This window comes from Macrobrachium nipponense, chromosome 26 (genome assembly GCF_015104395.2).
Source record: "Macrobrachium nipponense isolate FS-2020 chromosome 26, ASM1510439v2, whole genome shotgun sequence".
NCBI lineage: Eukaryota > Metazoa > Arthropoda > Malacostraca > Decapoda > Palaemonidae > Macrobrachium > Macrobrachium nipponense.
Window position 1 is genome coordinate 56,956,454 of NC_087215.1, and position 16,026 is coordinate 56,972,479.

Sequence of the window (16,026 nt, forward strand, 5' to 3'; positions counted from 1 at the left end):
GAGGCGTCGGAAAACAACACTAGGTCTGGGTTCCTCTGCTCTAGGGAGAGGCCTTCCTGGAGCTTGACGGGATCGTTCCACCACTGTAGATAGTGTTTCATGTCGTTCGAAACAGGAATACACATTGACTCTAGTGTCTTCTTCTTGTCCCAATGCTGATTTAGATGAAACTGCAGAGGGCGTAGGTTCAGTCTTCCCAAGGAGACAAACTGTTCTAGCGAGGAAAAGGTCCCCAGCAGACTCATACCATTCCCTCGCAGAGCACTTCTGTTTCTTTAGGAAGTTTCTTATTTTCTCTAAAGCTTGTTCCGTTCTCAATGTGGGACGGAAAAGCCCGAAAAACCTGACTCTGAATCCTCATCCCCATGTACAAGATTTCCTGGGATGGGATCAGTTGGGATTTCTGGTGGTTTATCAGAAGGCCTAGGTCTTCTGATAATCGAATTGTTTTCTGAAGATTCTCCAGACAGTTGGCGTAGGAATGGGCTCTGAGGAGCCAATCGTCCAGATACAATGAGGCTTGATGCGTTTCTTGTGTAGCATTGCTGCTACGTTGCTCATAAGTTTTGTGAAAATTTGAGGTGCGGTATTTAGACCGAAACAAAGAGCTCGGAATTGAAATGTTTCTGTCTTGTAAACAAATCTTAGGTACTTTCTGGAGTTTGGGTGGATCGGGACGTGAAATAAGCATCCTGGAGATCCAACGAAACCATCCAGTCGTCTCGTCTGACTGCAGCAAGAACTGATTTCGTTGTCTCCATAGTGAATTTTGTTTTCTTCACGAAAAAATTCAGGGAACTCACGTCCAAATCGGTTTTTTCTGCTAAGGGGGGTTTTTTCCAGAAAGGGATCTTGTATCCTTCTTTGAGAAGCTGAATAGACCAAGGATCTGCTCCCTTTTTCTCCCATGTTTGCCCAGAAATTTTTTTGAGTCCTGGCTCCTACCACTGTCTGAAGAAGAACTTTAGTCAGACTTTATTACTTCCTCCTCTGAAGCCTCTTTCTTGGAGTTTTTTGTAATAGGTCTTGCATTCCCTCTCCTGAGGGATCTACCTCGAAAGGGCCGAGAACTACGTGGTAGAGGAGTGGTTTCTTAAGTTTCTGTCCTGCAAAACTTGACGGAACAACTCTCTTGCGCTTAGTCATCAGATCTTGTGTCGCTTTTTGAGTCAGAGCTGAGGATACTTCTTTTACCAAACTATGCGGAAAAAGATGAGTCGAAAGGGTAGCGAAAGCAGTTCCGCTCTCTGAGTGAGCGTTACTCCACTCGAAAGAAAAGAACAAAATTGGGCCCTTTTCTTTCAAGATTCCAGCTGAGAAAAGGGCTGCTAGCTCGTTCGAAAACCCGTCTCGAAGCGCTTTGTCAATGCATGACATAAGGTGAACGAGTTCTTCCGTTTTGGTAGACTTCAAGTTTTCAATTTTCTTTCCCAACGAACCCAGAGTCCAGTCTAGGAAGTTAAAGACTTCGAAGGCTCTAAAAAATCCCTTTGAGGAGGTGGTCCATTTCAGAGGAAGACCAAAACACTTTCGTCTTCCCCATGGCCGTCCGACGAGAAGAGTCCACAGACTAGAGAAGTCCCCATGGGAAGAAGCTGGAACTCCCAAACCTAGGACTTCTCCAGTGTGTACCAGATGCTGGATCTGGAGCTAATCTGGCCGGAGGAAATGAGAAAGCTGTTTTTCCCTGGTCTTTCTTAGAGTCCATCCATTCCTTCATTAATTTCAAGGCTCTTTTCGAGAGCGCGATAATACCATCTTCGTAAAGTCGGATTCTTTAGAAGCCTTCCCTAAGTGAACTCTGAAGGTGGAGAACGAGGGGCAGCTGGCACAAAACTTTCTGAAAAAGTTCCGCAAAAACTTTCATAAGCCTTTTAAGATCTGCTGAAGGTTGTAGATCTGTTTGATATTCTTCCTCGGAAACGACTTGCATCTGATCAAAAGGAGAATGGGGGATGTCTTCATTCCTTTCTCTGATTGAGACACAACTGATGTAGCGGTGTCATGTTGCGTTAATGTGCATCCTGCTGTCCAGTTTCTTGATGCTGGAGTCTCGGCATCCTGTCTCATGACGATTTTCGTCCTGGCGTCTTGCTTCAAGACGTTTTTCGTCCTGGCGTCTTGCTTCAAGACGTTTTTCGTCCTTGCGTCTTGCTTCAAAGACGTTTTTCGTCCTGGCGTCTTGCTTCAAGACGTTTTTCGTCCTGGTGTCTTCCTTCAAGATTCTTTCGTCCTGGCCGTCTTGCTTCAAGACGCTTATCGTCCTGCTGTCTTGCTTCAAGATGTTTTTCATCCTGGCGTCTTGTTTCAAGACGTTTTTCGTCCTGTCGTCGTGCTTTAAAACGTTTTTCGTCCTGGCGTTTAACAGTAAGAGTAGCAGGTTGATATGACTGCATAAGAGAGGAGAGTTTCTGCTTAAAATCTTGCAGTACGGAAAACTGTGGAGCGTTCTTGCTGCTGGGAACAGACTAGAGAAGTTGCAAAGTCAATCTCTCTCTCTTCATTCTGTTCGTCTTGAGATGAAAGGCCTGAAGAACGCCAATCCGAAGGAGGAGCAGGAGCATGCACTGAAGGCATCCAATCGTCCGATGCTTCCTTTACTCCTACCAAAGACGACGGCCGCCTGTGCGGTATCTTACGACTATATTGGTAGGAGAGCAAACACGGAGACGAAATGGAAGCGAACAGGAGTTGTAGCACGCACCGAAAGTCTCCCTTCGTCCGATCCTTCCTTACTTCCTGCCAAAGACGACGGCCGCTTGTGCGACATCATGCGTCTTGATTTGGCAGGAGAGCAAGCATCGGAATCGAAAGAGAAGCGATCCGGACGTTGCAGTTTGCACCGAAGGTTTTCCCCCGTTTCCAATATTTCCTTGCCTCCTACAAAGACGATGGTCGCCTGTGGCGACGTCTTACATCTTAATTTGGTAGGAGAGCAAATATCGGAACCTGAAGGGAAGCGCTCGGGGCTGCTCCAATGACTACATCCTGGACGCTCTTGACGTATATCGTCCTGGCGTCCAGTATCAAGACGCTCGGCGTCCTGGGATTTCCTTTTAATGGGTCTGGATTTAGAAGTCTGACGCCAGCCCCGTCTGGGTACTGCGTCGTCAGAAGACGAAGAAAACACTTTAACCTCGCCTTTCCTATAGCGAGGGTGAGCGTCCTGGGGATCGCTACAGGTACGCTCGAGGGGGACGACCGCTCGGGAGCTAAAACCTCTCGCCTCCCTTCGTCGGTCGACTTTCCTTCTCTCAGGGGTTGGTGAGCTTGGAAGAGGTCTAGGACAGTAGGGAGCACGACAAGTCCGAGCGGCCGCACCCTCCACTGCACTTGCACTAATTTCACTATTCACTTTAATATCTCTCATATTAGACCATAATTTATCCCTGTCTTGTGCCAGGGATTCTACCCGTTGACCAAGGGCTTGAATGGCCGTCATCATGTCCTGTAATGATGGACTTTTACCTGTTTCTGAAACTGGATTTGGTAATGATACAACAGGAGGAGGATCAATAGGATTATCGAGGGATAGAGAACTATCTATTCCTTGACTGTCTATGGAGGAGCGAGACAAGGTCTTCTTCGCTCTCCTTATCCTATCCTTCTCTAATTTACGCACATAGCGGTAATATTCAATCCATTCAGTCTCAGGCAAGCCCACACATTCATCACATCTATCACCTACTCACCAAACTTTTCCTCTGCATTTACTACAAATAGAATGAGGATCTAAAGAGGATTTAGCAAGTCTAGTCTTGCAACCTTTCACACACATTCTCAAACTTGAAGCAGAATCAGACATGATGAGAAATCAAAAAGAGAGATCAAAAACAAGCAAAGGTCAAACCAACAATATCGAAACGAAATCAAAATCCAATCAAGCGAAAGCAAAGCCAAAGTGTACTTCACCAAATAAAACTGCAAAGACACGGGCTATAACGTCGCGGAAGTCCAACGATGTCACCGTAGCGGCGGCAGGGAAGATCTGAGGAATAGTTGGTATGGTGCTACGTACCTGGTAGAGGGCGCACAGGTGGTGCACCTGACTACCCAATCGGCGATTGCCGCGAGTTTTGAAATTCTGCCGTGACGTCAGGGACGTAAGCTATATATATATAACTACCAGGTGAGTTAGATGTTTGAAAACTAACCTTGTGAGAGTTTCTCATAAAAAATCCACATTCTTATATTAATACCTACCACAAAAAAAAAGAGAGAGAGAGAGAGAGAGAGAGAGATAGAGAGAGAGAGAGAGAGAGAGAGAGAGAGAGAGAGAGAGAGAGAGAGAGAAAAGACTACAATTCTCTGCAAATGCAATTATAATTACACAATACTCTGCATCATTTATTTTTCTTTTGAGAGTTCAGAGACATTTTCATTCACATTTCATTTTCTTTCACAAATAAGAGGGAAGGTGACATTTCCATCAGATACACATTTGTGTCCACAACAATAAAAAGGCACAAAGGAACTCTGTAGCATATTTGCTTAGCAATAACAATGTGAATATAGCCTCTCTTAAACTTTCATACATCAGCATCTGTTAAGTTTTACAGTAAAAGTAATGAAGACTTCTACCACTGGAAAGTAAGAAAATGTTCCACCTCAACAGAGGGTAGAGGCTGGTGCTCTGCACAGAATGCATGCGCTTGTTCTTTAGGCACAGGTGACAGTAATGACAATATCCTTGTTGAAACAGGGCTTAGAGTGAAGGTATCTTAGAGTGAAGGGCTAAATCATAACTATCCTTGCTGAAAAAAAAAACTGCTACTTTTGGCAGGGGACCTCCACCCCAAAATCTACAGGCATACCAGAGAGGAGAATGGTACATATTCCAGTTGAATCACGTACAGATAGAACAAAAAATCTTTGCATGTGACATTAACACCATCACCTACAGTAATATAGGAGCCTTAACAACAGTGCTTAGTTTTATGGTACTGTATAACATCAGGCAAGAGTATAGGATATCTTACAGGTAGGATGTATTATTGATCTGTTCAAAAATAGCTGCAAAGGGGCAGTGGCAAAATACTTCACCAAAACCAGCACAATGCACTTTATCACAAATCAGTCCTTGTCAACTTCCATTTTAGAAACCTTGTAAGAACTGCACTGAAAGGATGGAAGCATTTTTATCAGATTCCTTAACTATGTAATGATGATCATCTTTTGCAATCTGGGTGCAGAATTATGTCTGACGCTGACAGATTATAAAAAGTGAAAAAATTAAAAAAAACAAATTACAGCATACCTGTAACACTGTGCTATGCACATTCAGAGTGCAACTAAATTAACTTTACATTACAATGCTAATTATAAAAAGAATATTCAAGCTTGTTTCATCACATCCCCTCATAAGTCCTAGGGCCAACGAGTGGCAAGAGCAGACAATTTATTTAACCAACCCATATTTTCCCATAATGCTTGGAAAACCAAAAGCATTTCAGCTTACAGGAAATGAGTTACAAAATAATGCTTTACTATAAAGGAGGTAGGAATGCTGTACAAGACTCTTATCTAAAATGTAAAGTTGAGGCATGCTTTATTTTGCTGGATTTGGACAAACTGCTAGTTGGACATTCATATGTTGAAGGTTTAAACTTCTGATAACTTCAGTGACTAACATTACAGGAAGATTTTTATTTTAATGAAACAGACTGTTATATTGGTAGCACTTATTACATACAAAAACTATTCATGAAGCATACTTGAAATTTATTGATTCTTTAATCCAGGTTGTCCCTTTCAGGACTGTTACTAATCATTCTGTGAAAATGGCTTGAAATCTTGAAACATCACCCACTAAAAGCACATTGAAGTTGAACACTAAACAGTACAGTCATCCCCATCAAACACCAGCCACTTCCAGCTTAGAAAGCTAGGTAAAGACTGAAGAAGTAATAAACAAGGTAGTACATGTAGAGACCTGTATATCTATACAGTAGGCCATTATCACTCGCAACATTACCATCACACGTGCAATACCATATCACTCTAATACTAAAAGAGAAAATAAACAAACCTGTTCTTGTCCTTTGAAATAAATTGTTTCGTATGTTGGCAAATCCTGCTCGGCATCAGGCGCTGGGGAGGGCGGACACATGGAGCGACGAGGTGGTTTGGGTGGTGGCACTGGCTACAGAAAGCATAAGAAATTTGATTAATAAAGTTAACTTATGCTTTAATCAAGGTGGCTGTTCATATATATTACAATTATTTTACTTAGATAAAAAGTTGAATTATTAACCAGTAAATACGTAACTGGTTATGCAACGGAACATTTTATATTATCATAATTTCTTAAAAAACTGCAAAACAGCAACTACCCTGCATATAAGGCATACACAAATATTCATAAACAAATATCTTCCACCTACCCTATTTACAAATATGTATATGTACCTCTACTAGCCTAACTAAAAATGGATCCCAAGTGATACTAAAATTACCTATGACAATGCAACATTACAACAACTAGTGCAAACTAGGTCTACAAATGCTGTATAATCTACCATTAAAGAAATAAAATGGTACAAATTCATCAAATAATTACTACATATTTACACAACTAATACATAAAGGAAATTTATTTTTTCATCCACAAATCCTAAATATACCAGGATATTCAAACCACAAAATTTAGCTTGGAGTAAACATTCAAATCTTCCCTCAATGAAACATAATTCAAAAACCTTTTTCATTGTTACATTCAAAAATTCCTTCACTTGAAAGAGAAGCACTATGTCTGTTATGTTCTTTAATTTTCATCATCAATCATCTAAGAATTATTTTGATATCAGAAAAACAAGCCAACTCTGTCCTGCATAAAATCTACTCCACCAATGAAATTAATACTTTCATGAACACAATTCCTGTCTTTTAAGCGCTTCCCTTTGCTTTATATTATTAAAACGGACTTTTCATCTGCGATACAAATTACAAAATAATTAGAACAAAGATCTGTAGAGAGACTTCTTAAAAACATATCCATCATTCAAGAAAAAATAATTCCTACAATGCCTGGACAGTTTTGCCACACCATTTAAGTCATCATTAAAGGTACCTCACCACCAGTTACAGGAAGTGTTGAATCAAATGCACTGAATTCTAAACATTCAGTTATCTAAACAGATCAAAGAGAATGTAACTAATATACTTAAAATAAAGATATAAAACTGCATTTTTAAAGGACATGTGGAATTCCTCCTTAAAGATGGCAAAATATGCACTGTACTGCTTCACTTTGAAAATGCAATATCCAGAAACTCATCAAAATGGTCACATTCTTGTTAATTACTGTACTTTACATAGTAGCAGACCTGGGTAAATAATGATAAAAACAAAATAGAAACTTCTAACGAAACTGAATTTCAGTATTAATTGGGAATCAAATTATCCCAAACTGGAAAAACTATACAATCATTAAAAAGTGATAGAATGAGCTGCACCACTCTCAGGCAACAGAATCCTCCTAGCATTTATCTTTACAATGATTATCTACCCAATACATCATCAAATAAGGAAAAATAAATTTCTTGAACTATAAATACTCAAAAATGTGATCAGTAAAAGTTTCATCAATGTTCTTTGAAAAGAACACCTTTATAACTTCAACCTAAAGAGATGTCACATGACTAAGGAAGTAAAATAAGGTGATCAAAATAACAAGTTACAGGATTTTCAATCAATGATGTGGAGTATTAATGCAGCATTCTTTATTTTCCCAGGTGTGCTACACTCAACCTTTTACTTTTCATCTGCTCCCTTCAGTCTCTTCCCTCCCCAACACACAAACATTATATTTGACTCGTGCTTGAACTTTCATCTTTCACTGAAGAACAACCATTTAGCCAAGTCCTTAGAGTTCATAGGGGAATCAGGTGTCTTAATGAAGGACTTAGGAGCAACAAGTTTCTTATGGCCAGAATCACTATTCCTGACAAATTCATGTCATTATTGTAATATGTAAAATTTTGTAATTAAGTATACCTAACTTACCAAAGCATTTCTGAGAACTTTCTTTTGAGCAAAATAATACAGTACGCTAGTGATTGTGGCCTTGCTGAACTAATAAGTGGATAGCAATTGACAACAGCTCATCTGACATAGAAAATCTAAAGGGAAGAGGATTACAGCTAACAACACCTCGCCCCAACGCCCTAACTTTAAGACACATTTACACCAAGTGGATTGCCTCAGGTCAATTCATGAAGAATTATTTGACTTAGTGTCCTTTTGAATCATCTCCCTGACTAAGCCAAACTCAGTCAACTGCCAGGACTCAATACGTAAGACTTACAAAGAAACAAATAATGATATATGGGAAGCACTAGAGCCTTAGTATATATATGCCCATACTTGATTATCATCAATGGAGAGAAATAAAAAAAAATATTTTTCAAGGAAATTAGCTGAGGCAAATCAATAACTTGAGTCAAATTGAATCTCCTGTCATTTGAAATAACTTAATTCACCTGATGTGAATGTTTCTGTTGAAGTTTATGAGGTGCATCAGGATAAATCATGAATTGATTATTCACTTGGTGTAAATGTGGCCTTCAGCCTTATGCTTACATCGCATGTGTGATTCAGGAAAAATGGACACAGGGTAATTGTTATGAATTTTTAAAAATGCTCCTTGCATGATGGAAAATATAATGATTTCACAGCTAAAAAATGTTTTACCTACCAACCATATTTTCATCAACAAACAACACATTTACAACTGAAAACTATAATAAGTGTATACTACTGCAAAATGATGTCAATGTGACAGACTAACGTCCATCTACTTTTTGTTTAAGATTACCAAGTCAAACGTTGCACAATAGCATTATACAGTACTTCACAATATTTTTCAGAAATTTTTATTTCCCTAATTCATTTTATTCTGATTGGTGCCTAGTTTATTTATGTACTCTGAAAATTGTTGGAATTCAAATAATCACCATGGATATAGCCAATATTTTTTGTGCTAATACATATAAAAATAGAAAAACCTCACGCCTTAATCATATTAAATGATCCAAAGAAAATTTGAGGAAAAAATCAATATGAACCATAAATACCAAATACATATACCATAATTTTGCACATTCCTTATGGAATGTATGTTAGCAAATGAAGCAAATGCAATAGGCAGAGGCAATAAAAGATATATTCAAAGCATTAATATCATTCAACAGATAACAAATCTGAATCTAAATAATCCACTGATTCTGCTTTGTTTAGAATAAGGTGTGAATTCTTCACTGAATCACATGACACTCACAAGCAGATGACTGCTATACTCCAAGATACTATGACCGGTTTGTACAGAAATTCATCACATTACAGTTAATTTATCTACCTATAAACTAACACACAAATATAATCTGGTAAGGTCTACATCAAAACACAGATGGGGTAGTCATGGGTAACAAATAAAACAAGCAAAAGAACAGCATACCAAATGAATGAACAGTACACGTAGCACCAACAATTAAGCTCAACTGTCAGTGGACTTGTATTTAAAATGACAAGCTTTTCTCAAAAGTTTTCTATATTTAACCAAAGTATTTGTTTCAAAATTTGCAGACAAATTTAGATCTCTTTCATAAGCAAAGCAACATATTAGACCAAAAAATTATTATACAAAGCTTTAAGCTAGAGCATTATATGATACAATGAGGAATGGGATGCTCATTAGTCCTTACAGTTTTCCCATATGTGCTGTTATAATAAGAAAGGGTACTGGTTTACACAGTCAAGTTAGCTAATAAATTATGTTTATGCATAAGAATGTAAAGTCTTACTGTAAGGTTGCTAAACTACGTGCAATTTAATTGTGGTGTTTAAATCAAGAGTTACGCCATTTTTAAGAATTCAAGTGATCTCAAATTCTCATGTTAACACCATTTCATATGCAGTGCATTCTATAATGCAAGAACTTTCAAAGGGTTCAAAAATAAGACAATTATCGTCTGCACTTCTTCAGACAGAGGAGCTAGCTATTTGAAGATGACACTCAAGTTCAACAAAGTATTTAAAGACACGAAAACTAGCTTCAGTAACTCAAACCAAATCAAGACGGTAACATACTTGAATCTAAGGGAAAAATAAAATCAGGAGAACAAATAAGGGAACCCATACAAATAGGTATTACTGTACAGTATAAATGTTGCTGATGGGAAAACACACGCTTACTGAGAGAGCTGTGTAGTAGTAACAATCTGTTGCACTGTGCAAACACTACTGCTGGGGTCGGTGAAAATGGTGAGACGGTGAAGGCAGCAACATGCACAGCTACTCACTTCTACTACCTTACTGCTGGAGGAATCAGAGCCACCCGCTACTGTGTTTCTTCTGGTGACAGCAGTGCTGTTTGACGAGACAGGACTAGTAACAGGTTGAGACGGGAGCTCATCCGAAGGGGGCCGCAAGAGACGGGAGTCACGGGAAGACCTGAGAGATGCTGAAGAGCTACGACAAGAGCGAGGAGGTGGTGGTACTTCATATAAACCATCATCATCTCCACACCTGATTTCAATGATAAAGTAATGGAAAGCTCAGACAAATATTCTTTGTCAAAACTCTTGTTTAGTTTTATAATCCTTTATCATAAATCTCCCAAAAATTTACTTTGTTGAAAGCATTTTAACAGTGCCTATAAAAGTTACAAAGTAGAGGAACAGGTTTGCAGAAATGAAAAGTGAATGCCATAACTAGTTACACAGCATCTCTCAAAAATACAAAGCATAATTCATTCTTAACTCTGTTACTGTATAATGGTCAATGAATTCATGTGACTTGGCTATATCATGAATCATTCTTCCATAATCTATGCTCATCCATATCATATTTTCTTTACATGGAAATAGTTTTAACCCTTCATGATTTAACAGCTTGCAGATTTTGGAAAGAATCATAGATAGCAGGCTGAGAGAGGAAGTTAGAATAGGGAAGGAACAGTTAGGATTTATGAAGGGAAGCGGCACAACGGATGGAATATTTTGCATAAGGTAGCTAATGGAGAAATTCAGAGAAAAACAACGAGACCTGCATCTGGTATTCATAGACCTTGAAAAGGCCTATGACAGAGTGCCAAGGCAAGAAATATGGAGATGTTTGAGGGAGAAGATGGTGCCGGAAAAGTATGTCAGAGTTATTCAGGAGATGTACAGGAATGTGTATACTAGAGTGAGGAGTAGTGTTGGTGAGACGGATGGATTTGAGATAGGAGTTGGATTACACCAGGGGTCAGCACTTAGCCCATTCATCTTTAACATCGTGATGGATGTAATGACCAGGGATGTTAGAGAAGCAGTGCCATGGTGCATATTATACGCGGATGACATTGTGTTGTGTTCAGAGGGGAAGGAGGAGTTGGAGGGGAGGTTGGAGAGGTGGAGAGCAGCACTTGAGGAGAGAGGAATGAGAATAAGCAGATCAAAAACCGAATATATGTGTTCTAGTATTACTGAGGACGGTGGAAGTAGCATAAGATTGGGTGGGGAAGAAATAAAGAAAGTACAGAAGTTCAAGTACTTAGGGTCCGTATTGGAGGATAGTGGAAGCATGGACCAAGAGGTGAGACACCGAATTCAGGCAGGATGGAATAACTGGAGGTCTGCTCAGGGGGTACTCTGTGACAAGAAGGTACCTCTGAAATTGAAAGGAAAGTTCCATAGGACGGTGGTCAGACCAGCAATGTTATATGGAACAGAAACGGCAAGTATGAGGAAAACAGAGGAGAAGAAGATGGATGTAGCAGAAATGAGAATGTTGAGATGGATGTCGGGAGTAACAAGGGAAGATAGGATTAGAAATGAGTATATAAGAGGATCAACAAAGGTAGCTGAAATATCGAAGAAAATACAGGAAGGAAGGCTTCGATGGTATGGACACCTGTACCGAAGGGAGGAACGTCATGGTTGGAAGACATACGATGGAAATGGAAGTGCGGGGTAGAAGGAGAAGGGAAGACCAAGAAAGAGATGGCGTGATTGTGTAAGGGAAGATATGGAATTGAAAGGTATAAATGAGAACGAGGCACAAGACAGAAATCGATGGAGAAGACTCATTCGTAATGGCGACCCCATATAAAAATGGGTTTAAGCTAGGAAGAAGAAGTACTATAAGTATTGTCCTACATAGTTCAGGGGCTCATACAATACAGACTGTTAAACTTTTTAAGACTCGGCTACATTAGGGTTAAAGCATAAGAACTACACAGAAAACAGAAAGATCTTTTTTATGGGAACTGTTGTTTATCAGGTACTTCTTCACAAATCTTGTATTATACATTCACTGTCCGATAAAGCAAGCAAATAAACATATGAAGTGAATACCAAAGCTAGCAGTGCTTTATTGCAATCAAGCAACAGCTTTTTTCTTAATATTAAAAAAAACAATATACGTAGTGTCCATCACATTTTGCTATAAATCCAGAATAAATCTATCAATCTTTCAAAATTAAATGAACTCCTATGTGATTATACACAGATATACTACAACTGTACTACAGGCAGTCCCCGGTTATTGGGAGGGGTTCTTGTTCCCGGGGGTGTACCGATAAGCAAAAACTGCCATTGACCGAAACTCAAGTGATTTATAGCGCTTATGGTGCTGATAACCGGTTATCGGTGCCATAAGCATAAGGATTCTTATGGAGCGCCATAAGAATCTTTATGGCACCGATAACCGGAACTCGTCCCGTTATGGCGTCATAAATAGCCAATTTTAAACAAGTGTCATAAAACCGGATCACCGATAGCCAGGGACTGCCTGTATGTATATGTTTGCTGAAGACATACTATGTAATGGCTTGATAGTAACCATCATCTTTGGATAAAATGTGATTCATGATATTAACTTGACAGGAAAAAAAGACACTACTGTGAAAACTTTTCATTATAAAAAAATATGTGATAATATGGTAGAGATCTGTGTTTTACTTTATTTTAGCTAGCATTCAGTATTGGTGAAAAATTCATTTTAGTATAATTTTGATTGCTAATTTTAGTCTTTTTGGACAACTTTTTATTTATTTTATTTTTGAAGGTAACTCTTTATTGTGCTGGAACAATTGACTAAGGAACTTCCAATCATAGCTTCTGTCTTGCATCCCTCCAAGACTATAGTTGATTGTTATGGATAACATTAATTTTCACATGATCCATTACAGTACCTTACCGATATAACAGATTCGCGGTACTACGTACTGTACTTCCGGATGTATATCAGTGCAAAATGTGAATATTGATTTGAGGGTTTTTGCCTCCAGATTGAGTGCTGAACTGTTTCTTTATTGATTCACATTACTTTCAGCTCTAATCAATTATGCTATTGTGGGCACCCACTGCATATTTTCCAAGAGGGGGCAAATTTTATATATAGGCTATATATAAAATTTGCCCCCTCTTGGAAAATATGCTGTGGGCACACATGATAGCATAATTGTTTAGAGCTGAAAGTAATGTAAATTAATAAAGAAACAGTTCGGTGCTCAATCTGGAGGCAAAACCCTAAAATCAATATCTACATTTTGCACTGGTATATATCTGGAAGTACAATAAGTATACCACGAATCTGTTATATATACAGTGGTACCTTGACACAAGAAAGTCCCAGCTTACGAAAAATTCGAGTTACGAAAGCAAATACGAAGATTTTTTTGGCTCTACATGTGAAAATAGTTCAGGTTACCAAAGGTTGTTGCTGTAAAGTCCCAAGATTTGCCCGGACCACCGATAACAATTTTAAAACTCGCCACCATCCTCCCGCTCTCCCATTGGTTCATGATGTTAGTCACCGCCATAAGATCCTACTCTCCTATTGGTCAGCATCTCTCCTATCGTGCTCTACATAAAGGCGTTCTTCTTCGGCCACTCGGTAGCAGCATCGTTATCGGACGCACGCAGAATTCATTCGTTCACATATACGATTTTGCTTATTAACGTAAATTCGTGTTAGTGATTTCGTTGTACTTCTTTATCGTGTTGTGTGAGAACTTTAGTACATATACTGCATAACTTAATTACGTACAGTATACATAGTCATGGGCCCCAAAAAAGTTGCTGAAGTTTACGGAAAGAAGAGGATGCTTTCTATGGAGACGAAGATAGAGATAATTAAAAAGTATGAAGCTGGCATGCGGTCGAGTGTGATTGCTAAGGAATACACCCGAAATCCGTCGACGATAGGCACCATCCTTAAGCAGAAGGAAGCCATCAAAGCAGCTACACCTTCCAAGGGCGTGACTATTTTGTCCAACAAGAGGAGCCATGTGCACGATGAGATGGAGAGGCTGCTTCTTGTCTGGATAAAAGACAAAGAAATCGCTGGCGATACGATAACCGAGACGGCAATCTCCCACAAGGCCAGCACTATTTTCGGGAATTTGATTGCCCAGGCCGAAGACGACGGAGGAGAAGGGACATCGACGCCAACCCCAGACTTCATGGGTGGTTTGAAAAATTTCGGAAACGGACTGGCATCCATTCGGTGGTGCGGCAAGGGGAGGCGGCCAGCTCGGACACGAAAGCGGCCGAAGCCTTTATTAAGACGTTTGACAAGATGACGATCAACGTAGGTTACAGTTCTCAGCAAGTCTTCAACTGTGATGAGACTGGCCTTTTTGGAAAAAAAATGCCTCGTCGGACGTACATCACGGAGGAAGAGAAGAAGCTACCCGGGCATAAGCCTATGAAAGACAGGCTTACGCTCGCACTTTGTTCGAACACCAGTGGGGATTGCAAGGTGAAGCCCCTACTTGTCTACAATTCGGAGACTCCTCGAGCCTTCAAGGCCTACAAAGTGCTTAAGGAGAAGCTTCCAGTGATGTGAAGGGCTAATGCGAAAGCCTGGGTAACGAGACTTTTGTTTACTGAGTGGGTAAATCTGTATTTCGGCCCGACAGTGAAGAAATTCTTGGAAGAGAAGCGCCTCCCTCTGAAACGTCTGCTGTTGTTGGACAATGCCCCTGCTCACCCTCCTGGCCTAATGCCCCTGCTCACCCTCCTGGCCTCAAGGAAGATATCCTAGCAGAGTATTCTTTCATCAAGGTTCATTTTCTTCCGCCAAACACCACCCCTCTGGATACGGAAGTTATAAATATCGCATTTTTTATTGTTGCTAATTTTTTAATCACGCCCAAACCAGTCGTGATGAATCTCTACTGATAATCTATCTAAAGTAATATCCGTAAAGTCATTCAAGCAGAGGTGATTCAGCAGAAATTTTTTTTATCTTTTACCTGAATACCAGGAAGTTTCTCCACTAGCGAGTGATCTCTGGGAGAAAAAAACGGATGTAATTTAACACAAAATACGGTCTAAGGACAAACATAAAGCTATATACATACCTTCGTATAGACTCTCACTGCAATTTCAAAATAGAGATAAATGACGAAGTTGAAAAATGTTAGTAATAGGAGCCATTAGGAAATCAAATAGCCCATATAATTTTCCCTCAAAAACGTCATGCCATAAAAGATCGGACTTGGCGTATCTGCGTAGATTTCTGTCACTTAAACAAGGAAACGACTCCCGATAGTTTCCAGTGCCATGTACCGACGACATCTTATCTCTGTTAGGTTAGAATAATTTTTTTTCACCAACTTGGACTTACTTAAAGGCTTTTACCTGATACCATTACCTAAGTGATTGTACCTCATATACCGTTTTCAGCACACTCAGGGGACATTATCAATTTTTTACGTATGCCTCCGGCTTACGTTGCACCCCAATTATAATATAGTGTTTGGAGACTTTTAGGGGATACCCTACATGCCTATATGGATGATCTTGTAATCTTTTCTAATACCTTAGAAGTACATTCACATAAACTAGAGCTAGTCTCAGAGTAAAATATATAAATGTGAGTTTTTAAAACCGAACATGTTTATCTAGGTTTTATGTGTCTTGTCAAGGTCTTAAAGTAATCTATGGTAAGGTGTCGGCTATTCATAACTTTCCGGTACCTATTAACGTAAAAGGGGGATACAGCACTTTTGCGCTGTAGTGGGTATTACAATCGTAT

The 16,026-nt window shown here is 39.4% G+C and overlaps 1 protein-coding gene across 10 annotated transcripts in view; it reads right to left on the reverse strand.

The window, feature by feature from the left end:
- LOC135200295 (ankyrin repeat and sterile alpha motif domain-containing protein 1B-like) overlaps positions 1–16,026 on the reverse strand; it is a 262,918-nt gene that overhangs the window by 111,111 nt on the left and 135,781 nt on the right. For 9 of the 10 annotated variants that reach the window (XR_010311251.1, XM_064228797.1, XM_064228795.1 and 6 more), the window contains 2 exons: positions 10,299–10,524; positions 6,029–6,142 (listed from right to left, as the gene is read on the reverse strand). Coding sequence is in view for 9 of the 10 variants with exons in the window: in XM_064228797.1 (XP_064084867.1) it covers positions 6,029–6,142; positions 10,299–10,524 (340 nt within the window). In the remaining variant the exon portion in view is untranslated. The remainder of the gene's footprint in view (positions 1–6,028; positions 6,143–10,298; positions 10,525–16,026) is intronic. The other variant, XM_064228796.1, reaches the window with a different exon arrangement.